The 26,926-nt window shown below is 38.2% G+C and overlaps 1 protein-coding gene across 1 annotated transcript; it reads right to left on the bottom strand.

The window, feature by feature from the left end:
• Window positions 1-50: 50 nt before the first annotated feature.
• Window positions 51-26,692, bottom strand: Rel (nuclear factor NF-kappa-B family member relish). Its single transcript, XM_069502093.1, has 22 exons — window positions 26,268-26,692; window positions 25,335-25,477; window positions 23,962-24,107; window positions 22,717-22,825; window positions 19,166-19,298; window positions 18,554-18,658; window positions 15,712-15,823; window positions 14,870-15,057; window positions 14,097-14,152; window positions 13,908-13,973; window positions 12,991-13,240; window positions 11,985-12,028; window positions 11,837-11,896; window positions 11,150-11,272; window positions 7,173-7,282; window positions 6,385-6,560; window positions 5,999-6,136; window positions 5,332-5,510; window positions 4,483-4,593; window positions 3,878-4,039; window positions 3,411-3,581; window positions 51-2,469 (listed from the first exon to the last, which is right to left on the bottom strand). Exons 1-22 carry the CDS (start codon window positions 26,416-26,418, stop codon window positions 2,368-2,370), a joined length of 2,835 nt encoding a protein of 944 aa, XP_069358194.1. The 5' UTR covers window positions 26,419-26,692; the 3' UTR covers window positions 51-2,367.
• Between the last annotated feature and the right edge of the window lie 234 nt (window positions 26,693-26,926).

Below are 26,926 nucleotides of genomic sequence, written 5' to 3' on the forward strand. Positions count from 1 at the left end.
GAGTCAACTCTTATTGATGATGAAAAATACATATAAGAAAACAATGCATATATATTCAAATTGATTCAATATATTTTATTCAACAATATTTCTAAAATATAATTAACTTAATTTTAATTAAACAGTCATACACAGCAATTATGTAAATATTTAAACAAATTCGAATACTTATCCTAATTCCTAATCATATTATAAATGTGAAAGTGTAGATGTTTGGATGTTTGTTACTCAATCAAAAACTACTAGACGAATTTGGCTGAAATTTGGAATGGAGATAGATTATATCCTGGATTAACACATAGGCTACTTTTTATCCCGGAAAATCAAAGAGTTCCCGCGGGATTTTGAAAAATGTAAATCCACGCGGACGAAGTCGCGGGCATCAGCTAGTTGAAAAATATGTTCTAAATTGCAAATTAATTAATCGGAAATAAAATCATAATGAATTAAAAAGTAATGACCAATAAAAATATTTTTCACTGGAATTAATGTCGCCCGTAAAACTAATATGTACCTACCTACTAGATGTCAAAGAAAAAGAAAATAACCGTTTTACAGTTACCTACATGTTAAAAAGTTGAAACAAAACTTACTTTTGTTGTCACATCAATGGTATAAAAATATAATATTTACAAATATAGTATAAATTCATAAGGCGGTTATAGTCAAACCGGCCGGCTAAGGGCTAAAAGCCATAAAAGTTAACTAATTAGATTAAGTATCCCAAAAGATCATAAGTCAGTAACTACCTACTTACACATTCAAAAAGCTAATGTCAAATGATGTCATTCATAATAGCAAGATGATAGTTTTCCTTTAAAATTGATTATATATACGACTGCTGTGAATTTTTCCACGTTTCTATATACTACCATTTGGCCGATAGAGGGGGGGGGGGGGGGGGAAACAGAGATTAAGCGAGAACGGACGGACGGACATGGCGAAACTAACTAAACTAAAAATTGAGTAGAGGGTTGCAACAAACGGAAGTCCCGTCCAGGCAACCAGTCTTTCTGTACAACTGGCTAAATAACCGTGCGTACGAAAAATTTTATATAATATATTCATAAATAATTTTACTGTTTCGTACGTACGGGAGGAAGCAAAGGATAGTAAGTATGTATTTATAATTGTGGTCCGACATATTTACATTTTCAGTGTAAATAAATCCTGGTAAAAATTGACGTCTGATGTTTCGATAAAAAGTTCTATTAGCCCTTAGCCGGCCGGTTTGACTATACGCACTCATCCGATCAGAGTCCGTGAAAATACGTTCCTTTTTGTTTTGTATGGTAGCTTATGGCATGTCGTAGATATTTTTTAATGTCCGTATTGCACGGATTCGGATCGGATGAGTGCGTGATTCGCTGATAAGATGTGTTTCAAGAAGAGTCCGCGATTATGACGTATTAGTGCCAGCTAATGTGTCATAATTCATATCTAATGCTTATAAAACCAGATGAAAGATGTTTTTAGGGTTCCGTGTTTCAAAAGGAACCCATAAAGGATCACTTCGTTGTCTTTCTGTCTGTCGTTTCTGTTATTTATTATTATGGTTAACGAGATACAGCCCCGCTGCCAGACAGACGGACGGACAGCGGAGGCTTAGTAATAGGATCCGTTGGCACCCTTCGGGTCTGGAACCCTGAATACCAAAATTACAGGTTTGTAAGTCATTTCGTCTACATGCTACCAGTTTCGTCTACCAGTGACACGCGGACAGACAGACAGTGTCATTAATAGGGCTCCATTTTTACCCTTTGGGCACAGAACACTAAAAACCCCTTTCATCTGGTTACCAGAAGGGTAAAGGTCGACACCTGAGGCGCCACCGCTGCTGCTATCCTAAGAAACTAGAGCCTTAAGGTGGAAGACCTTAAAATTTAATTTGGTTTTCACAATTTTAATTTATGAGTAGCTAAAAATTTGTGAGTAGCTCACGTCAAACTCATTACTTTGACTAATTTCTTAAACTGGACACTTTCAAGTAAATATTTTTTTATAAGCCTGTGAAGATGATACTGCTAGGGGCTCAATTTGAATGTCATAAGCCTACTTTGTCGTATTAGTTTACAAATTGCGGAAAACCAAATTACATTTGAATTTCGCGGGCAGACCCGTGTCTTGGGCCTTAGCATTCAATAATTACTTTGCCATTTCAACAATACTTTGAGCACGCATTAGAGCCTCAATAGCTCAACGGTTAAAGGAGCGGACTGAAATCCGAAAGGTCGCCGGTTCAAACCCCACCCGTTGCACTATTGTCGTAGCCTACTCCTAGCACAAGCTTAACGCTTAGTTGGAGGGGAAAAGGGAATATTAGTCGTGATAAACATGGCTAATATTCTTTAAAAAAAAGATGTAGTGTCAATCGTTGAGGTATCTTCTTACGATCATAGCCGCATCAAAATATCCAATGTCGTCTAGTAAAAGCGCCAATGACTTTGAAGTGATGCCGTCATCACACTCCTGAAATAAAAAATGAATTCACCGGTTCATTATCATAGTCACGCCATCGCTGGCTCACTAGTGAGAACGAGTCTCTTCCCAGAAAAGGATTTGGCCATTGTCTACCACGCTGGCCAAGTGTGAATTGGTCGATTTCAGACACCATTGAGCCCTAGGGTCAAGGTTGTCTGGAAGAGATTGCTACTTAGCGATAAGACCGCCTTTTTTACGTGCATTTTAAATTTTCTTATTTTGTAACCTGTTATTTGTGTTTTGTGGGTCAAATAAAGTATATACATACAGTACGCGGCCGAAAGTAATGTACATCGGCCTTTAGAATGACATTTCGGCTTTGTAGAGCGTTGTCTCTGTCACTCATACCTATATGACGTTTTGTCGGTCTCAACAACAGAGAGACAGTGGTCTACAAATCTGCTATCTCCTTCTAAAGGCCGATGTACATTACTTTTGGCCGCGCACTGTACATTACTTTCGGTCGCATACTGCACATACAATATACATACCGTTGACTACAACATTATGGAGAACTCTGAGTCATGATGGTTTCCTCACAATGTTTTCCTTCACCTTTAAAGGAAGTGATAAATTCACTAGATGTAAGTAAGTGGATTGTTTAAAACGCACATAACTCAGAAAAGTTAAATGTCGAATCCCCAGGACCGAACCCCCGACTAAGAGGCCGACGTCTTAACCACTAAGCTATCACAGGTTGCGACACAGAAGAAGAGCTCTGATCTCTGCATTAGGAACACGAGGTGTATGATTGCACATAGTACAAAAACATAGTATCTCAGCCGAGCTTGTGTATATAAGTATTTAACCTAGTTATTTAACCTGCGCTAGTCGCGATGTTACAACTCTAGATTGGCTTTGTTTTGCGCGCACTGTTTATTATGGACGCGCCAGCTCGCGGATATGGTTATAATGGGAAATGGTTATACCTTGATGTGGTTGAGGAGGGTCCTCGTGGGGCTGGGCGTGGCACCGTACCAGGCCAGCAGCGACTCCTTCCTGAGGCGACGCGCCAGCTCGCGCCACGCGCGCCGCTCGTCCAGCACCGCCGCCAGCTCCTCCACGTACAGCGGCAGCTCCGCCAGCCCGCCCTCTGACTCCTGTATATGACATTGCTTGTGACTATCTACACTTGCACTAGTTCTTGTAATGGGGGGAGAACGCAGGGGATGGCGAAAGAATGGATAGGGGGATAAACAAAATAATCCACGGTCAACCTCCCGCAACCCACACGGTAGCCCTAGTGCCGTGTCAGATAACGGTTCACTTATACAAACAAAGATCAGGTCGAAATCAGAATCTAAGGCACAGACGTGCAAGTCATTTGATCAAACATGCTGGTTCAAACAGTTTTTATTAAAGTCTTTTAAAAATGTATTGACGTCGTAACACTCACGCCCTCGTCTGCGGACTCGAAGTCGTCCTCGGGCTCGGACTTGACGTCGTCGTCGAACGGCGGCAGGTCGGCGTGCTGCTGCAGCAGCTCCAGCAGCGCGGGTTTGCTGCGCGCCAGGCGCCACGCGGCCTGGTTGTACTCCTCGTGCTTCATCGGATCCGCCTGCAACCCACGCCAAATACGTCAATCTTTGATAAAAAGCTCTCGCTTGTACTGCTCACTGCTGCCCCCTATTTCGTACCCGAAGGGTGCCAAGTCGTCCGTCCGTCAGTCCATCTAACTGTCCTGTCTCTGTCAGCGGGTTGTATCTCGTGTACCCATAATAGGCGGATAGTGCGTACTCTTTGAGAACTCACTCGTTATTTTAGCACTATGTGTCAGGTAAACCATACTTTTGGCATGACAGTTGACACATAGAGCAAAAATGGCGACTGAAACCTCAAAATGTATGCATTACAGTTGAAATTTTCACAGAGTGTTTCTATTGCCGCTTTAATAAACAAATAATAAAGATTCCAAAATGGCCGCCATGTACCTCAATTAAAAAAGTACCTAACAAGGCCAGAGTTCTTTTTACTTAGTCATGTGCACGATGAATCACTTACTTTTTTCTCAAGTAGAAGTTTTGCGATCTCCAGGGTGTTCGGCCTCACTGGACCGTCGCAAACTATTTGCAACGCAGTGTAACCTTTTCCGTCCACAACGTCGATGTCGCTCTGAAAATATCATTATAAAATTAATGATTTATTTTATGAACTTAATTCAGTAACTTTTTTAAACTTTCTACTGAACGAAAAGATCCAGTTAGATCATCAGGTACCAATAGAGCGCGACAGGTCAAGATGGCAATCGGGGTATGAGGCGAAGGGGGACCCACACACCCGTGCTATCCCGCACAGTGTTAGCGCAGGGGCTGCACGGGACGTCCTCACCCCGATTGCGATCTCGGCCTGTCGCGTACTTACTCTCTCTTATTGTGATATCACGCTAAATTTGGAGCAACCATGCTGAGCACACTTTAAAAGTACACACCTTATTAGAGGCACCCGGTAGCGGTACCCGACCTGCACCGACTCGCGGACTTCGCGACTTTTGCGGTTAACTAGTACTCTTTATGGACTTCTATGGACATACGCTCACTACATCAATAGCGTTAGCGGATCACCTAACTCGCAAGCTGTCAAGGCGCGGACGGCGAGTCTGCTCGCATATGCTTGCCTTGCATTGACTGCTCATTGCCAACACACGGGTCCCGAGTGGACAGCGCGCTGGCCGCGATTGATTCAGGCGCAGACTTAGTGCCAATCGCCACGCGATGTTCACTCGTTGACCACACGAGGTTCACTGAAGACAATGATTGTCGGAATTGAATGAATGGATGCCGAACGACAAGGTAGCGCTGGTCGGGTGCCGGGTGGTTCTAATGAGCTATGAACTTTATGCTATGAACTCACAGGCGGCACGTCTTCGACCAGCAGTCGCGCGACGTCGAGGCAGTCGTCCGTGGCGGCGAGGTGCAGCGGCGTGCGGCCGCTGGCGTCGCGCGCGTTCGTGCTCGCGCCGTGCTTCAGCAGTGTTGCGGCGCTCTCCACAGACGCGTATATCACCGCCAAATGCAACGGACTCTGCTTCTCTGTTTATAACGAACGAATCACTTAGTCCATGCTTCGATCAATAAAGTACATACAAGATGCTATCGGTCTTTTATTAAGAAAATTATTATCCTCTGCTCATAGGTACTCACCGATTTCACTCTGCATAATAATGGAAATTAAGACTAAGGCCACACGATGCATTTCCGGTCGCTGTGGATTTCAGTATTGGATGCCACGGGGGCACTGTGTAGCCGCTCCGGCATAAAGTATAGCGTTGCCCCGCACCACCCTTCCCCGCCTCGTCTCTCTGTGCCCAAGTCGTGCGCATTCGGTGCGGCGCCGCACGACGTCGTAACACATCGTGTGATACAGCCATTTTTATGTAGGATGACGCAGTGGTACCGCTCAAGCACCGCACCGCCGACGCAAAGCATCGTGTGGCTTCACTCTTATGTATTAGAAATGTAAATTTAATCTCATTCTTGAGCTAAAATAAATAAGATTTTGTGAATTGAGTGTACGTTACCGTTATTGTAGGCGTTGATGTCGCAACTGACGCCGTGGGTCTTGACGGCTTCCAGCAAGGGTCCGAGACACGTTTGGCAGATAACCGCGTAGTGCACAGCGTTGTTCCCTTCGTGGTTTTCTTCCATCGGGTTACACCCTGCAAATACGGAACTCAATAGGTCTTTTACGCCTCTGTAAAATTATGTTATTCTCGAAAATAAAGGACAATGAGACAGGTTGGTCGGCATATCACATAAAAACCACTTACCCATGAAATCAAAGCTTATATCACAGGCTTCAATTTTTATTATGGGCAGAACGCTGTAAACCACCGGATTAAAGAGTTATCACCCCTGATGAAAGTGGATTTATTTTATTTTTATTAGTAATTAAGTACTAAGTTACCTTTTGAGACTAAAAACGACACGAGCTTTGGGGAATCGTTACTAATTGCAAGATGAAGTATGGTTTGCATCTGATTGTTTTTTAAATTCAATAATTTCGTCATTTTCATACTGTGTATCAGCTTCACAATGTATTCCAAGCTCGGCTGGTTACTGCATAGAGTCATGTGGAGAAAACTGAAAAAGGATTAGTTACACTTTTGTAATTTTACTACGTCAAAGTCAAAGAATAAAAAAGGATTGTCTAGACATCCAAAAGCGGTAGTTTTATATAAAAAATTAAACGCCCACAAGTAAAGTAATAATAATAATGTTTTTTATGGATTTTTACGATCGAACAACTAACTGCTTTTAATCAGTGCCCCCGCCAATTTGTGTCTTTTTTTTTGGACCTCTGATGCATATATTTTTCTGTTGAAAAGTTTTCAATCACGTCGCAACGGATCAGCGTGATTTTTTGCATGGTTGTAGTTAAAGACCCGGTGAGTGACATAGGCTACTTTTTATCCCGAAAAATCAAAGAGTTCCCACGGGATTTAAAAACTAAATCCACGCGAACGAAGTAGCAAGCATCAGTTAGTACCTATAAAATAAATGCAAGTGTGCCTATCTGATACTTTTTCACGGCCTATCCGTTTAACCGATTTTGATGTTTGTTACAGAGATAGCTTGGATCCCGCAGACGAGCTAGGCTATTTTTATCCCAGGAAATCGAAGAGTTCCGATTCATGGGAATCAGGGGCAAATTATTTTTTTTTTTTTTTTTAAAGAAATTAATTAAAAACTTACGTATCTCCATTGCACAATCGCATTCCAAATAGCCTTTCCAATTTACTCCTGACAACTTGCTTCTTATATGTTGTTTTGTTTCTAATAATTTCGCAGAGCTCCTTCACCAGCTACAAACATATCCCCGCAGCATTTGTAAAACTTGCACAGTGCGAAGTGATACCACACGGTACAATATACATCTTAGCTTACGTTGAGAATGGGAAATATTCAAGTTGTCTTTAAACAACGGGATGGCGGGAAGTTTGCGGGTTGGCTATGTACCGTCGTACGGTGCAAGGCACGGAGCTGACGGCGCGGCGACAGGAGCGCGGTGAGATGTTGGGTGCCCTCTTCCTGTACAGCTCTGCACTCTGCGCCGCAGGACGGCACACCACCTACCCGCAGCCTTCGCTAATACACCCGTTAGATTAAAGGCAGGTGCTTAATATTTCGAAATGTATGAATGTTAATGGCACGAATTATCCCATCATGTCATGGCGTAAACACGTTACCTACTGTGTTGTAGTGTCGTCTCTATTTGTGTTACTATAATATCTTTACACCTTTAACTATGAAGTTCTATAGGTAGGTAGCGCTCGCTGAGTGCGTATGGTTAGCAACAGGTCGACATGGCAATCGGGGTGGGGACGCTGCGCACGCCCGCACAGCCCCCGCGCTAGCCCGGTGCTGGTGCCGTGCGGGTTACGGGGCGTTCCTAACCCCGATTGCCATGTCGACCTTTTGCGTCCCTTTCAAATATATTGTGCAACTATTTCCTTTTCAATGTTTTTCTTTAGGTACAAAAAGTTTGAATAATGAAGTGCCAAGATTATGAAAGTTTACCCGACCAAAGAAAGTTAAATTATATGTATTCATTGTGGGTGTTGTACAACACAATTTCTAAACTAAACTTAAATGACAGGTCTAAATTTGGTATCCCTTTCATGTTCCTTGCGGAAAAGCATAACAGGACCTATCAATTTAGTTTATTACCTAGAGCCAAAGAGAGATTGCGTTTTTGACATCTGTCAGTTACATACAAAATAATATTGTATGTCCATGCCCTCTCGCATACATTACTTTGTGATCTGACAACGAAACGTAAAATCGCAATCTCTAGATGGCTCTACAATAGTTTAGAAACGTAGTGATTATATACTCTTTGGTTTAGGGATTTTATTATGTACAACTGAAATAACCACGATGGCTCACTATTATTTACACAAAATCAGTCAATGAATATTTATAAGAAAATGTGAGAGTGTGATTACTAGCGGATTGATAGCTTTACCTACTGGTGGACAAAAATATTTTGTACCTAAGCTTTGAGTAATAATCGGGGAGAGGTGGTTTATCAATACGTCTTTTAATTTTGTAATTTATTTGAAAAAATAAAAATACACAAATTCAGAAAAAAAACATGAGTATTCTACTAAATAACTTATACAATGCTTGAAACATTGTTAAGTATTACTATTAAACAAAAACGACTACTCTAACAATAATAGGTACCTAAGTATATTAGGGAAACAAACAAAATAGATTTCTTTAATTACTAGAATGAGATTCAAAAAGTAAAGACTTAAAAATAAACAAAACTCAATAAACGTAACACAAAAAGTTCAAACAAATAATAATATAAGAAATGGCAACATGAATTGAGATGCACAACGAAAGCATGTCTTTATATCCTACAATGTGATAACCCTTCGCAATGTGCAAGTCGCACAAATGAATACTGGATGTGTACACTGTGAATCAAGATGTATTATTAGATCAGGTGTAGATCAAGTAACTTTTGATTCTGCTGCAATTATCGCAATCATTTCTTTTAACTACAATAACTTACATTTTGACTAATAAATTAATCTTGTTTCTACTAGAAAGAATTAAATTAAATTGAAGATGACGATTATAATTGCAGTGATTGCATCAAAGTTACTTAATCAATACTCTGATAACAAATGTCACAGCAGCAGTGGTTATAGTTGGAGGCTTTGTTTTAAACAAATATTTAAAACAGGTGTTTTGAACATGTTATTAATTTAAAAAAACACTTTTTAACATGTTTTAAACAAAGTGTTTTGTTTTTTCCAACCCTGATAGCAGTAGCACCAAGCAAAGACAGCTACAATGTAATAACAGCAATGCATAGTACGCGACAGGTTAAGGGAGCACACCCCACATACCCCCCGCGCTAACCCAGTGCGGGCGAGCGCGGGTTACGGGGCGTTCTCCCACCTCTTATAGTTATCATAAGTTCAATATTTAGGGGTGGCTAGTTTATTTATTAATATAGCAGAATATACCTAAATGCCAATGATCAAGGACAAGAGGCCGAAATGAGAAAATGACAAAGAAAAGTAAAATAAAGCTTGCATAGGTATCTGTGACATTGAATCTCAATTTTATGACAAAAGTACTTGAATGTTCAAATCATCAGGAAAAAAAAGTTCCACTCGAGTATTTGTATGTTGGCTGGTTGAACGGATGAAGTCGCGGGCATTAGCTAATGTCATATAATTGAGAGTTACTAGCCTAATAAGTATCGTACAATTATATCAGTCTTTTATCTCTTTCTTAATTAAAACTACTTATATTTTAATAAAATTAAATTTCGATTTTGGTAGAACAAAACAAAAAGAATAGCTGTTTTGGGAGGTGTCAACTATACCCTATCCACGGAAAGAATTTAGTATAGCGCTCTCTGTTACGTAATACTATACAATTAACTGAGCCAAAGATCTCAGTGGGCGTTAACCATTTTGAATCACCAACTAATAACAAACTAGTTTCATTTGTGATCGGTTGGTGATTTCGAATTGAATGTTTTTAGCAAACATGTTGGTGGTTGGTTGGTAACGCAAAATGGTGAACGCTCATTGAGATTTTTGGCTTTGTTAATTGTATGGAATTACGTAACAGATAGAGCGCTATACTAACTTTTTTCTGTGGATAGGGTATAGTGAATACCTCCCCATAAAAATACGACATTATATGCGTGTCTACGTGTGAGTAGCCTGCTATCTCGTGTTGTATAAGTAGGCATTTAGTTACAGTTTGTTTCACGAAAAAATACCGCTGACTGACCTTCCTACTTGAGTAGGCGATTTACCGATCTAATTGGTGATATTTATGAGCGGCCGCGCATTGGTTCGTTCAATCTTTTCGTTCTTGCGTTTCGCGGGCTGTAGTAGGTATAGTCCGCGCCAAAAAATAGTCGTTCTTGAAGAAAACCGCAAGGCGCAAGGTACTATTAAGTGGCGCAATTACATTTCCCTGGATAGCTATACTCATTATCACTGTAACCCAGCGGTCGTTTTACGTGGAACAAACTATACAATGATCACAAAACAAGTAGTCCTATGTGAAGTTGCAACATGACAATTTGCGCAGATCATAAACGAAAGCTTAAATAAATTTAAATTTACAAGCGATGATAATTTCACAATTCACACACGCGCAAATACGCGCACACATACACACATAAAAATGTCACGTTCTAATTTTATAGTTATATTAGTTGAAAATATTTATGTTTGTGATGGAGGAGAAAGAGCAGGGACCCTGGACATACAAGTTTTTCAAACTTAATACAAGGTTCCAATAGGCAAAATCCATAAAATCCACGTCCTTTGTTAGTTTTAATTGTAATAACTATTTTAAATTATCGATTAAACTAAAAATCACGTCAAATCATTGCGACGTCCCATGCTAGTATTTCATAGATCGCATACTAAAAAAAATACTGATTTGACTAGTTGTCGAATACCCGATTGTGAAGACTTATTTTTAACAATTCATTTCATTTCATTACACAAGCTCAGCTGAGATGCGCTGCTGGCAGAGATCTTCTTTTGCATTATACATCTCTGCCAGCAGCGCAGTCGCAGGTAATACGTGTCGCCTTCAGATTGGACTACTTGTTTTGCGCGCTCTAACCTCTCTATTTTAATTTAAGGATATATTCAGAATTCTTATCGGTGTATACTCACCTTTTTGACTTCCTGGCCGTCCTCTAACTTATAAACGGCAGAATATTCTCCGGCGTTCGTCTGTTTGGCGTTAAGTTTCGGACTTTCTTCTTTAATAGTCACATTTGTAGCGTCTTTCACATTCTACAAAAATAATTTTAAACTAATAATTTATGAGGAATCTTTTAATTGCTGAAACTAAAAACTTTACCAATGTTTACTGAAGCGAATTTTTAGAAAAGTGTACATTTCAAGTTAATTTTTCTTTTATTTAGGTATGTAATAGTGTGTCTATCTGGTCTGATCTGGTGGGAGGCTTCGGCCGTGGCTAGTTACCACCCTACCGGAAAAGCCGTGCCGCCAAGCGATTTAGCGTTCCGGTACGATTTCGTATATAAACCAAAGGGGTTTAATAAAAAATGTCGTACCCCTTCCAGGTTAGCCCGCTTCCATCTTAGACTGCATCATCACTTACCACCAGGTGAGATTGCAGTCAAGGGCTAACTTATATCTGAATTTAAAAAAATCTACCTATCCCTCTTCTTCATATTAGTAAAGATGTACGACAAATCTCAGACATCTGATATGTTTCAAATTTAAAATAATATATTCGAAAACAGAATTTTATTTTATAGGCGGTAATTTTTTTATGATTTTAGGATTTGCCTGAAAATAGCGTCATAATAGGAAAAACTAAAATTTACATACCTCCGCTCTGCCGGAATCCGTCGCGAACATTGATAATTTGAGAATGTCTATAACGCCCGGCTAAGGGAACAAAATATAATATCATTTACTATTCCTACATATTTTCATATTTTATTGAAATAATGTTTTTGAAGTTTATTTTTCTCACCTCATTCATATCCGGTAAACTGCCATCGAACTGTTTAAAATATTCTGAAAAAAACATGAACACACAGTGAGACTTTAGAACAATAGCTTTCACTTTTGATTAAGAAAAAGTGATTTTAAAAAGTTATATCTGTACGGAAGAAAATCATCAGGAGGAAACTGAAGTATGAAATTTTGAAATCAATACCAAGCAAGCAAACAACTTCCAACAAGTCATTAACTTGCACATCGTAATGTGGTGAGTCTAAGGTTGAGATCTATAGAGCGCACATTGACTTTACTCACACTTCAGTTAAAATAAGACAGATTTATGGCAGCGATATAACGATGTCTCGTTTTAACAGTGTCTTAAGTCTGAGCAAAGTCAAAGCGCGCTCTAAAGATAAGATCTCAACCTAAGATCCACATCTATGCCTCTGACGAAGACTGACGCTCTGGAGATGTGGTGCTAGAGGCTAATGCTAGGATTCTCATGTATGGAATTTCTTACCAGCGTCTCTACTATTCAAGAACTCGGCATACTTGAGTGCTAGTTCAGAGTCGCATACAAGTTTTTCAGACACGTCTTCCGGCGTGAGAATGACTCCATTATAAGCGCCTTGTCGCGCAAGGCAAGGTGGAGGGCACTAGAGGACGGCGAGAACCGACAACATTAAGTCTGCTGTGGGCGGTCCCTTGCTCGAGTGTACCAGACTGTAGGCCAGCAGAGAAATGGCGAATGCTCGTGGTACGCATACATCTATCGTTTAAGACGTCACTCTGTGATGACCACGATCTCTCTGCCAAGAGTGTTATAATGGAGAAGTTAGGCCTGCATTTTAGACACGGATGTGGAAGAATGCTTAGCGAAGTGTAAGAGCAGCTTATAAACGACTGTCAACTGTGGTTTTCCACCAAAGCTATGCAGAGCTTAGCTAGGATAATGGGGCTATCCTATTGGTGGGATTCACCGACAACTATCGCTGCGCACTCCCGCAGATCCGTGACGGAAATGCAGTCCTAGTTACCGCTCAGGTCAGTATCCAAGAAGAGCTTCTTCTCCGCGGAGTCGATTGGACGCTCCAGGATGCGGTCCATCTCCGAGGAGTGCAGCGGCAGGTCGGGCAGGCCGGGCGGCGCGGGCACATTGGGCTGGCCCAGCATGGGGCTGAACTTGAGCGGCGGCTCCATGCTGAGTGGAGTCGAGCCTATGTCGTACAGGATCGCGTCTGCCATCATAGAGTCCGACGTCGGCGCCACTTGCTGCATTTCGGGAACCTACAATTTTTGTCTTGATGTACTTGACGACCTTCCTGGCGCAGTGGTAAGCTCTGTGGTCTTATCAGTAAGAGGTCCCGGGTTCATTCGCGGCAGGGGAAATCAGGAATATTATAATTTCTAAAGTTTCTCTGTTCTATTGTGGTGAGAAGCTTCGCCCATGGCTAGTTACCACCCTACCGGCAAAGCCGTGCCGCCAAGCCATTTAGCGTTCCGGTACGATGCCGTGTATAAACCAAAGGGGTTAAGATTAGCCCGCTTCCATCTTAGACTGCGTCATCACTTACCACCAGGTGAGATAGCAATAAAGGGCTAACTTGTATCTAAATAAAAAAACCTATTTGTAGTGTTCGTCCGGCCGAAGCCCAAGTCGATTAATCGGCTATCGCCAAAACCTTCGGTCGGAACCCAAGTCGAAGGCAAAGGTTTAATAACTCTAAGAAATTCAATTCAATTAAAGTAACAGCTTTTTTAAAAGTTTATGGTGACAGTTGTTTTGTTGAACTTTCATTGTGCTCTCGTGTATTCGTAATAGTTCATACAATTTCGACGCTTGCTAGAAATCTTCGGCTACGGCATAAAACTTTGACCCAGTGTAGCAAAAGAACATCATAAGCAGGTAAATTGACAACAAAGCCTAAATCTTTATAAAAAACTATCATCTTACTTTTATGGTGTATGCGGGGATTTCCTTCATTTCCTCGTCATTTTTACTAAAGAAATTATTGTTTAGCTGAAAAAAAAACGTTTAAAATGTAATTTATTTATAAGCTTTTCAGAAGAAAATAATATTAGCATTCGCTTTATAATCTTTGACTTAGAAAGTTCAATAAATAGGTTAATACTTAATACTCACATTAACATTCTCTACAGATATGGGCACATCATTGGAATTCAATTTCACTGAACCACCTGAAATCACAATATTTTTCAAATACATAATACAATCAGTACCCTTATTATACATGCGAAAGTGTGTTTGTTCGTTGGTTTGTTGGTTGGTCCTTAAATCAGTCAGTCGGAAAATCAAAGAGTTCCCACGGGATTTTTAAAAAACCTAATTCCACACGAACGAAGTCGCGGGCATCAGCTAATAAATTCTAACAATAAACTTTTCAAGATTTAATGAATCAAGTCTGTCTGTTTGAAAATTTGGAAAGTAGAAATAATCTAGCTACACTAATATTATAAAGCGTTAAAGTTTATAAGTTTGGATGTAGCGGGCAATCTTCGGAAATAATGTTTCGATTTGTTCACTGACAAAAATAAATAGTTATATGATAGCCGAGTTCTATAACGAAAAAGCTAGTGATTATAACTTTTTTCCCCATTTCTTACATTATTACGTTTTTATTGACATAATGGGTACATTCCAATCAAAACTTACTAGCGGATACCTGGCGTGTCTACGCTAAAAAATTTGCCTAATGCATTTTTGGGTCTAAATCCATCTTCGCATTAATGCCTTTCTAATGAAACCGGTTTGGGGCACATCGTTAGGATGGTTTCAAAACCATAACGGACACAGGTAGAAACATTTTTTGTGTTTTATACAATATATAGAACATATTAATAAATGTTCAGAACTAACCTAATTTAATAAATAACTTAATTGGAAATAAAACTTACCAGATACACTCTCTAAGGAAGAGTATGAAGAATAACTATTGGCTTTTCTTTTTTTATTTTGCTTATAAATGGTTTCCGCCTTGTAGGTAAACTCTTTGGGTTCGCTGGTCCTCCCGTCGGACGGCCGAACTAGCTCCATATAAACTGTAACATCTTTTGAAATTTTCGGGTCCCTATACTGCGGTGTCCTGTCATGTAACAAAAAAATAATTTAGTCCCTGGTGAAAGTTTCAAGCCACAAGAGAGTTGCAAGTTACACCGGAGTTACGTGAATCGCTCAAAATTGTAAATGGAGAGGCCGAATCCCGGAATATTACTCACTGTCATTTGACAGTTCTCCAACTAGTATAACCCTAGCCCTAGTAGCGGACTAGGGTGGAGCGCAGGGGCCGGACCTTGGGTCTGTGGGGCCTCCAATCCTGGAAGGTCATAACGAACAAGTTTAGAGTTGGAGACCTCCATAAAAAGTTATGAATAAGTTATGAAAAAAAAGAAAAATTATAATACGCTTTCATTTCATGGTTTAATTCCACCCCAATGCGCAGCCAGTTATGACATAAAAATCGGTCAAGTGCGAGTCGGACTCGCTCACGAAGGGTTCCATACCATCGCACAAGAAATAGCACATTTTAATTTTCATGACGGCCCTTTTGAATTTTTTATTATTTATTGTTAAAGCGGCAATAGAAATTCACATTCTGTGAAAATTTCGACTCTCTACCTATTACATTTCACAAGATACAGCCCGCTGACAGACAGTTGAACGGATGGACACTGCAGCGGAAGCTTAGGAATATTGTCCCGTTGGCAGCATTCAGGTATGGAACTCTAAAAGTACATACCTGAAAACAATCGCATATTGGTGATGTACGTCGCTCTGCAAAAACGTCCCTGTAGCGTTCCACGTACGTTCACCTCTCTCATCCAATTCAAAAAATCGAATCATAATGTTTTCTGAGAAAAAATTGGTCACATTTTATATAATTAAACTTCAGATAGAGAAGCAAAAGTTCATATTATGTACATTCGAATCTTAAAAAGTGAAGACACTGGTACTGATTCTGAGCACAACCAAATTTTAGAGCATTCGCATCCTCTTCTTACTAATGTAATATGAAAAGGACAGACACAGTTTGACTGATTTAAATTTAATTTTTAGATGTAATTTTAGCGCTCAGTCGCGAGCCTAATGTTTGAATTTGTAGCGTGCACTAAAATTTTGCGTCTTTAAATGTAAAGTTCATATTCTGTCCTTTTTTAGCATTGTTAAAAAGAAAAGGATACAGATACTCTAAATTTAGTTTAGAGAAAGACAACGGAATCGGTGCGACTGTCGTACGATTCTGTGTGTGACACGCATGCTCATATTAACGGCACAGACAAAAGAAAAAGTGGCGCGGTGTTTACGTACTTTCGGTATACGATCATCGAGCATAGACTCAGAACATCGGTCCGTTATAAATCCCGCAAATTGCTATTGCGCTGGAACCATGTGTCATTAACATTCAAATGACGTCATTTTGACGTCAGCCAAAATAAAAATATACCATAGAGCTGTCGTCACTAAAATGGCGGCCACGCGCAATAGCAATTTGCGGGACTAATACCAGTGTGTAGAAGTTGTTGATCTATACATATAAATAAAATAGGTGTATCATGAAAAATTGGATTCACCATACACAGTACACCATACACCCTTATCATCGCCATCATCATCATCATCATCATCATCGACCCACTACTGAGAAAGAGAAGGGTTTGGCCATAGTCCATCACGTTAGACAAATGCGGATCGGAAGAGTTCACACACCTTTAAAACGTTATGAAGAACTTTTAGGCATGTAGGTTTCCTTCCGATGTTTTCCTTCCCCGTTAAAGCAAGTAATACCTATTTAATTTCTTAGATCCCACATAACTCCGAAAAGTTAGAGGTGCGTCTCTCAGATTCCAGGGGATCGAACCCCAGACCACCCGAATATGAGGCAGACGTCGTTACCACTAGGCAAGTACCGCTATAGTTCCCTTATAAAGAACTAGATGATGCCTGCGACTCCATCCGCGTGGATTTAGGTTTTTTAAATCCTGTGGGAACTCTTTAATTTTTCGGTATAAAAAGTATCCTATGTCACTATTTAGGTCTTGTTTAGGTCTTTGACAATTATCCATGCAAAAATCACTTCAACCCGTTGCATTGCTCCGTTGCGACGTGTTTGAAGGACAAACCAACAAAGAAACACACTTTGGCATTTATTAATATCGGTAGTGATTTAAAAAATTTCAGCATTGACCAAGGTACCTTGTATTTTGCCCATAGTCCTTTGCATGGTGGTTGATATTATGAGATCTTTTTGTATAAGACCTAGATCCAAGACTTTAGTATTAAATTGTAGTAAACTCAACGAAACGCTTAATGTACCTTGTCTTTTACAAACATTGTGTAAGGAATTGTTTTTTAATTTAATTTTACCAATTAATTAATTGTTAAGTAAATATCACTAAAAACGCATCATAAGCTGGTTTAATTGATACCTATTTAGGGATTGTGTGATTAACACAAAAAATAGCTTTTGTTAATAACTTGAGTGATTAACTTAATTGCTTATTAGCTTTAACTTTTTATGAATTGATGATTACTCCAAAGGAAGTATAAAAAATAAAATAAACAAACAAAATATTGTTTTAATACATAGTTCAAAAATTCTAATTTTTAGGTAATGCCTTCAAAGTAAGAATAGGAAAGTGAATTTTGCACAGATTAGAGGAGTATAATCTGTGAATCTTTACGTGCCAATTGTCACTTGAAAATTACGGTTTAGAAGGATATTTTTATATTACGATACTTAGCATACATAAAGATTTTTTTTAGATTATATCTTAGCACTTATAAATCCATAGAATTATAATATGCTAGCTGATGCCTGCGACTTCGTCTGCGTGGATTTAGGTTTTTAAAAATCCTGTGGGAACTCTTTGATTTTCCGGGATAAAAGTAGCCTAAAAATCACGTCCATCGGTTGCTCCGTTGCGACGTGATTGAAGGACAAACCAATACACCAACGAACAAACACACTTTCGCATTTATAATATGGGTACTGATTTTCCTCTAACATGTCAAATATGGCGGAAAGTTATTCCTCTTAGTTTACTACTACTTTTATTAGTTTGCACGCATTATACATTTTTTTTGCTTTACCTACTAACATTCATTAGGATTCGTTTTTACATTACACTGCTGTAAAACTGTTATAAATCCATACCAAAATAATAAATGTGAAAGTGTGTCTGTTTGTCTATCTGCAAACTTTTCACGGCCCATCCGTTTAATTTGGTGAAGATATGGCTTGCATTCCGGGAAAGGACATATTAGGCTACTTCAAGAATTCCCACGGGATTTTTCTAAAACCGAAATCCACACCGATGAAGTTGCAGGTATTAACTTTTTGGTATACACACCCTACGAATATAGGCTACTTTATATTCCGGAAAATCAAAGAGATCCAAGGGAACTTTTAAAAAACCGCAACTTATGCGAAGGCGTGGTGGGCATCATCTAGCAAAAGTATCGTCGCGCGTCGTCGCGTCGTAAGATTTTTTATAAGCATGGCTACGAAACGATACCTTATGCCAGTTCTGACACTTCAAAAGTCTTTATTTTGAGTATGAAACAGTAAAAATTAACCTTACTTTTATTAACTTTTTCTACAAGTATGAAGACGTCATCGCTACCCTGGGGCCGGCCGTAACATCGACTTATTCGGCATATCTTCAAATCATTTGTAGCCGCACTCTCTGAAAAAAAAAAAACAGACTTATAGGTTTTTTTACCTATTAGGTACAGGTTACCAACTATAATTATTATTATCATAAACAAGCGATCGCCCGCGGCTTAACTCAGTGAAAATATTAATCCTTTTTATTGCGTGGGAATTTATTATATTTCAAATTTCTTGAAACACATTTTTTTTAATTTTTAACCAAAAGCTTAAATAACAATTTTAATAGATATTTTTATCTTGATAAATAACGGACTTTCATACATACCCTGATACACTATTTAATCACTGGTGGAATTTCTAAAAATCCTTTCTTAGTTCTGTGTGTCGATTGATCAGTCAGTCAGTCAGGACAAGTCATTTTTAGTTTGGTAAAGAGCGACGCCGCGAAAAATATAACGAATTATTTATTAAATAAAATACTAGGAACTAATACATACTAATACAATATGTTTATGTAAGTACAACATTTATTATGATTATTCAGAAGCATAAACTTTGTAACTTAATAAAAACAACTTACTCATATTGTGAATGGGTTCAGAGAACACGGGTGGGCAAATCTCTTTATCCGTTTTCAAATCGTGGGCGCTGAATTTTAGCCGAACGATATTTAAGTTGATGTTTTTCGCGTTATTTTCACACATTAGGCGAATCTATAAACAAAGAAATGATAATAATATTATACATACCGCATCCTCTACAAAAGTACATGGTAAAACTATTTTTTTTTTTTAATGAAGACCGATTTATGTTATCGCAAGGACAACGGACGACCGTAGGCTAGGCAGTTATCCGCAATACTAACTATTTAATACAAGTTAAAAGCTGTTAGGTAATATGCTGTATGCGTTTGTTCTGTATTCTGAGCTGTATGCAATGTCAAGTCGTCAACATTAGCTAAAATATCCGTCATGGCGTTTTATTGTGTTGCATGATTTTTTACAAACACGGCTTGCACTTGTAATTTTTTGTCATTTCTACCTATACGCACGCAGTCGCCACAACTTCGTGCGTATACACACGACTTCCATATAAATTACAGATTTTTTCGGTCGCTATCGACTGAATTGCCGGGTGACTACTGACTCGTCGACCGTACGTAATTTTTTAACAGATTTTTGTTGAACAGAACCTTAAGAGCCGCTAAGTATAGTACGCGCGGAGGGACGCTCCCCCGCAAGTCACCCGCGCTGTCCGGGCTGTGCGGGTGTGCGGAGCGACCCTACCCCGATTGCCATCTCGATCTGTCGCATACTATATGTAGTTAGGTACCTATTCTTTTATCAATCGTTGAATAACAGGTCTCTGTTTGTTTACTATGAAGGGTAGTAGGTACACTGCTGACTGCACACGCCCACAATGCAATTTGTTCACATCCGTCAATGGTTTAGCAAATAGGGTGTTACCAAGAAGTCATTGGGTGTTACGAGGGTGTTACCTTATGTAGAGCAGAAAGGCTGTATGAAAAATATGTTCTTAGAAGAGCGTTCCTTAGTTTTACCTTTTCCATACACCATTTAAAAAAAATTGAAAAATCTTACAACCTACAAGAAATAATGTACCTACTTAGGCGAATTTTCACGTTTGTGTTTTACGATATCTATGTACCTAGTTCTGTTCGTTCTGTTTTATTTCCTTGTTCACTAAGTCCTAGGAAGGCTTTTGTCTTACCTTATTTATATTATACTAGCGACCCTCCCCGGCTTCGCACGGGTAGCTTATTACAATTTTCGAACGGATCTCTAATTTTTTTGATAATAAAATATAGCATTTTCGAAATCAGTTTAGTAGTTCCAGAGATTACCCCCTACAAACAAACTTAACGACATTACCTCTTTATAATATTAGTATAGAAAAGTATGTGCCTACTGCCTACCTACCTACCGACGTATTAGTAGGTATACCTACTATATAATTATTATCTAATTCATAAGAAACTAAACTATACCAAAACGTAAAATTTGATCTCATAATATCAAAACATGTGGTGTATAAGGGTACCTATTCAGCTCGGGAGTCAAGTGACACGCATTTTACCCGTTGGAATGTCAAGATCAATTAGTATTGAAGAAGTTTTGGGTACGTCTCATATTTAACACTTCTGAACTTTGACACGTGAAGGTTTTTTAAAACTGAAGCATTTATTTTATCACCCGACTGCGGCGAAGCCCAGTGAAGGGTTATGTGTTTGACCTGTATGTATGTGTGTACATATCTATCTATGTCCGTTCCTATGTCCGCTTGTAATTACTAAACGGCTCAAGTGATTTTGATAAATTATACGTCATTAGATTCGTCTTGATGGCGTGGCGTCACTACAAAGCTAAAATTCTTAAAAAACAAAATGGCGGATTTTATGCGCTTTAATGTGCGGGCTAAAAAAATTGTACATCGACCTTTAGAAAGAGATAGGCGGTTTCGTAGAGCGTTGTCTCTGCCATTGAGACCGACAAAACGCATAGAGATACAAAACGTCACACAGGTATGAGTGACAGAGACAACGCCCTACAAAGCCGAAATCTCAATACAATATTTCTTGCCGGCAAAAGAAGAAAAAGAAAAATTCCAATTTACAGTTTTGTTCTAATCTAAATATTCGTTTTGTTCGAAGCAAAAGTCGAACAACTTTTAATTAAGTATTAATAATGACTAATGCTGACATAAACTCAGAACAAAGCCATTAAAATATAGCGATTTTTTTTCTTCCTTGTAAATTATCATAAAAAATATTTACAATAGGTTTCACCAAATGTTAAAGTACCAATTAGAGAGAGAGCCAGCGCGTGCCAGACCTTCGTTATTTTATGAAAGCTAAAAGTTTCTTTGCGTATTCCTCCCTGAACGATCAGCGACTATGAAGTTTGGATCATGGTGGCTGTAGGAACTAGGAGATAACAGGTAATAAGATGTAAAAAATCTTATCTCAAAGTATAAAGTCTAATCTTTTTTTTCGGAATAGTTCGGAATAGTTAAGTATCGTGGCAGGGGGTTGCCACGATACTTAAGTTCCTGGCAATGCATGACGTGATTTCTAATTCTATTCCGAAGAAAATATAAAACAAGTTGACTTTATGCTTTGATGTATGATTTATTTACACCTTTATCACCTGTTATTTCTTAAAGCCACCATGATTCAAACTTCATAGTCGCTGATCGTTCCTCCCTATGATGGGGACAATACACAGAGAAACTTTCAGTTTTTTTTAATAGCGAAGGTCTGGCACGCGCTGGCTCTTAGTCCATACCATATCTGGTAGGTAACGCAAAAACTAATTATAAAGTGATAAGAAAAGGTTTATAGAGAAAGCACAGGGCCAAGTAAAAGTTTTATTTTTGAAAACAATGAATTTGTGACCTTTCCTTTTATAAAAACAATGCAATACAATACTTTTCGGGAATCTGAAACATAACCCATTTTTTATAAAATTTTAAACTACCGTTTTTTGTGGTTCATTCCAACTGATAAAATAAAGTTGTTACTTTTATTACCCTTGTGCAAACAAAATGATTCCCAGAAGCCTCTTATCATACCATAACATAATACCATAAAGACTGTATATGTATATATGCTACATCGGTAGGTAAATATAACATAAGTACAGTACGCGGCCGAAAGTAATGTACATCGGCCTTTAGAATGAAAATTGAAAATATTAATTATTTGTTCATGGACACATTTTAATGCAATGCACGGGGCTGCAATGGCTTGTATAGTATGGTATAATAACATTGTAAATTGAAAAATTAAAAAGAGCAACCGCCGAGTTTCTTGCTGGTTCTTCTCGGTAGGAACGGTATTCCGAACCAGTGGTAAATTAAAACCACCCGACTATTCAAAAGCGCTTGTTAAGAGTTTACTTAAATAAAACATATTCTATTCTATATTTTTTTTGTGATAAGCATAAATTCACGGTTTTCGGATTTATTCCTTTACTTTTGCTATAAGACCTACCTATCTACCAAATTTCATGATTCTAGATAGGTTTTCTAGACAGACAACGAAGTGATCCTATAAGGGTTCCTTTTTCCTTTTGAGGTATGGAACCCTAAAAATGAAAAAGAAATATTTACCCCATTTTCATTCATAGATGCACTTCCATGTTTATCTTGCATATATTTTTGATACATCAATGCTGCAACATCTTTTTTGGCAGTATGTATTATACCTATGCCACTAAACCTGCAATAGAACAATTATTTAAATAGGGTGGAACTGCAAGTATTTACTTATCACCAGTATCACTGACTGACTGACATATCAAACAGCTCAAACCCAGTGGCGCTGGGTCTAGAAGCTCGAGTTTTAGCATGTATAGTGCGGTATCCCGCATCGGGTTAGCGCGGGTTACGTGCGGGTGTGCGGGGCGTCCCCCCGCCTCATACCGATTGCCATCTCGAACTGTCGCGGACTATAGGTTCTCTCCACAACATAGACCTCAGTATTACAGGATTTCGAGAAATTCCGATGGGAACTTTAAAACTTGAATCTACACAGACAAATGTGAAATAAGGTACTTTGTTCGATACTAGATAATACCCGGATAGATGGATTTAGGTCTTTTAAAACCCCAAGGGAGCTCTTTGATTTTCTGGATTAAAAATAGCCTATATATCCATATTATGTACAGGATGCAAATAGATAGTGCCCGTGCTTTAATTCACGTGGAAATAAGGTTTTTAAAAATCCTGTGTAAACTCTTAGATTTTTCGCACAATAATTCAATGATTTCTACGTTCTCTGAACAAAAAGTAGCACAAAATGTCACCCAGGGATGCTAGCTATCTCTATACTGGTCAAACTAAGTCAAACTAGATGGGAGATGAAAAGCTAACATACAAACAGACAGACACTCTTTGTAATAATAATTAGGATAAGCTAAATTCTAGTATCTAAGTTAATAATCCCGACTATAATATTATAAAGGCGAAAGTTTGTATGTGTGTGTATGTGTGTGTGTGTGTGTGTGTGTGTGTGTGTGTGTATGTGTATGTGTGTGTGTGTGTGTATGTTTGTTACTCCTTCACGCAAAAACTACTGGACGGATTTGGCTAAAATTTGGAATTTGGCTACTTTTTATCCCGGAAAATAAAAGAGTTCCCGCGGGATTTTGTAAAACGTAAATCCACGCGGACGAAGTCGCGGGCATCAGCTAATCTTTTGTTACAAAAAGGTAATGTAGGTTTTCACAATTTTTTCTTCAATTAAAATTGTGGAATTAATTTCTAATTAATTTCTTTTACATTAATTTTATACTATAGTCTAATGCCTAAATGACAGTTTTAAATGAGACAATAAATTAAGTAAAATGTACTTACGCTACTCTGTAGCTCCCACGTTGCGGCAGAACACCCGTCACATCCCGGTCCTGGTCATCTTCCAGCAACCGGTGAGGGTGTTCTTCATCAGCATCATGCCTCACTAATCTGCATCTTAACAGTGCTTGCCCATAGTAGTTACATAACTAAAAATAGTTATATTACATTTAAAGACAATTATTAATGATGTTTGAATGAACTCCAAAAAATATTCTTAAAATAACATCAATCTAAATATATAAAAGGAAAAGGTGACTGACTGACTGCGTGACTGATCTGTCAACGCACAGATCAAACGACTAGACGGATCAGGCTGAAATTTGGCATGCATAGCAATTATGACGTAAGCATCCGTCAAGAAAGGATTTTTGAAAATTCAACCCCTAAGGGGGTGAAATAGGGGTTTGAAATTTATGTAGTCCACGCGAAGTCGCGAGCATAAGCTAGTAAGTAATAAATCTGGGCATTTTTTGTTCTGCATCATTTCTTGGTACATTTGAAATTGGCTCTTAAAAAATAAAATTTAGTAAAGTGTGTTATATCTAAATATATCTCAATTGTTAATGCATAGTTAAAAATAATTATTAACAAAAATGATCAACAGCATCATCATCTTAATCCACTACTGAGAACAGGTCTCCTCTCAGAATGAGAAGGGTTCAATTCAAGTAAAAAACTACCTATTACAAGCCTAATACAGATTAGAGTTAAATAAAGTTGTTATGGGACTTTTCGCTTTGTTGAATGAAAGAAGTCTGTTAAAGAAAAATAATCACACAAATGTACACAAAAGTTCTAAGAAAATCAATATACTTTCATAGAAACTTAAGTCTTATGAGTGTCTATTGCTTGTAATAGTACATTAAATTCCAGGCCTGAAATATAGCGATTACTGGCTAAGTATTATTGGAAGGCCAAGGACTTCTCAAGTTATTTTGAAAGGACGAGGCGCCCGCAGAGTCCTTTTAAACTAAACGAGGTTGGTAATCGCTAATTTTGGCCGAGATTTGTAAAGTACTTTTCTTCCAATTGCGAGGAATCAATAAAAAATTAATCGAAGAAACAAAGTTTAAAATAAAATTTAAAAATAGTTATATACAGTGCATACGATTTTATTTATATAAGTCAGAATATTAATAAAATCGTATACCTAAAAAAACTCAATTTATTTTAGTCTACACCCTAAAGAACCTCATCATCAGTACGAAACTGTCCAGCAATTTCCATTACAGTCCTCCTGGAAATTGCTGGCATGCAGCCAGTAAAGACACGATAGCAGTCCTCTGTAGTGACAACCTTTCTTTAGTAAAGTAGCAAATTCCAAGCAAGTGGAAGAAAATGTAATTGTTGAATTGACTATGAAATTAACTCACTTCTACAGTTGGATGTGTTTTTGTTTTGCTGGATGATGTGGACTTTCCAAGAAGACAGCCATGTGTCCCAATCATTTCACTTTTGTACCTAAACCGGAAGTGGTTCTGTGGTTGCTCCACAATCTGGAGATATGGCATATTGCCTGCAATCATTTTTAACAGCTATGTCATTTGTGGTTGCTACAACATATCAATATAATATAACGACTGTGGACTGGCCTAATGTCCTTTGTCAAATTTTTGACGATTTCACTGTACACTTGGTGTCACAGTTCACAAAAGTTATCCAGTTTGGAACAAAAATTTGTAAAAGCACGCACACAAGTGAAGCTTCTCCTACACTGGCAGGCTTTGCAATCAAAATTTAGAAGGCAGAAACAGCTTTTTTCCTTCAAAAATATATGTAATGTAAAGATTGTCAAATTTGAGATAGGATGTCTGATTACCAGTTCACAGTTGATATGCCTATTTAGGAAAGGAGAAACTGACTGACATTATGAGTCTAGATAATTGAGATTCTGCACATTAAGTTATCTCTATAACATTTATTTTTTGTAACAAGATTTCTTTTTTGAAACCTGTCATTTGTTTTTGGTGCAATACATACATACATAGCACATACATACCTAGACCTAAGAAAGAATCACTAGGAAAGAATTTTAAGAAATTCCAATAGGATTCAGGGCATCACCTGGTTGACCTATATTTATTACTATGACATAAAGTGACTATGGTTGTACCTAGACTTTTGATAATAATTTGACCACTATACTGCTGAGTTATTGAGGCTTAATACTCTCCATTTAGGCTTCTCGCTAAATATTACTACGGCTAACAAGATAGAATACAAAACATGATGCAATTTACTGAAATAACCAAAACTCTTGATTATTAAAAAGGCAAGTTCGTAAATAAGACGGTATAATTTCTCACCTCTCTGTTGAATTGTATCTTTACATGACAACTCCGATATGAAATTGGCAAGTTGTGGTACTTGTTGAGATGGTGAACTATAAGGGGAGTCCGATTGCGAAAACGGCGATTCTAAATTAGAATCACTTAAATCTGTTTCACTTGTCGACATTTTTTATGTTATAATATCAGTTTTCACCTCAATTAATAAGCATTAATAAGCACGTAATTAGATAACAATCACTTGAAAATACAAACAAACTTTCTTTTGTTGCGACAATGATTTAAAAACTAAATTACACCTATTTAGAATTATGTAAATGTACGACAGGATTTTACTGATTCTGTAGACTTTACTTTAATTATTTATTTGAATGGAATGATTATTTATTGTTGTTTATTTAACACCGCTGGGCTGGGCCTACACTTTGCAGACAATCATCCAACCTATATGTTGACAATTCAACAATCAACAGTCAACTTGACTTTTGACAGCAATAGTGTTGTTAGAAATTATAAAAAATTCCCCACTTGATAATCAACATTAAAATAATAAAAATATGTAATGCGATACAAACGGGTAACATTGGTTTAGTAGATGGGGTTTTTGGGATGCCATTTAAAAGTTTTTACTAAAATATGTGGTGCCAATACATTTTTGAAACTAGGTATTCCCAGAG

This window comes from Maniola hyperantus, chromosome 12 (assembly GCF_902806685.2).
Source record: "Maniola hyperantus chromosome 12, iAphHyp1.2, whole genome shotgun sequence".
Classification (NCBI taxonomy): domain Eukaryota; kingdom Metazoa; phylum Arthropoda; class Insecta; order Lepidoptera; family Nymphalidae; genus Maniola; species Maniola hyperantus.

Bases quoted from the DNA above. Each gene is read 5' to 3' on its own strand.
- Rel (XM_069502093.1), bottom strand. From the start codon at position 26,418: ATGTCGACAAGTGAAACAGATTTAAGTGATTCTAATTTAGAATCGCCG. The intron at 22,826-23,961 runs GTAAGTACATTT...GTTCTATTGCAG, and splicing joins CGTGGGAGCTACAGAGTAGC to GTTTAGTGGCATAGGTATAA. The intron at 5,511-5,998 runs GTAACGTACACT...CGTTATAAACAG, and splicing joins CATCAACGCCTACAATAACG to AGAAGCAGAGTCCGTTGCAT.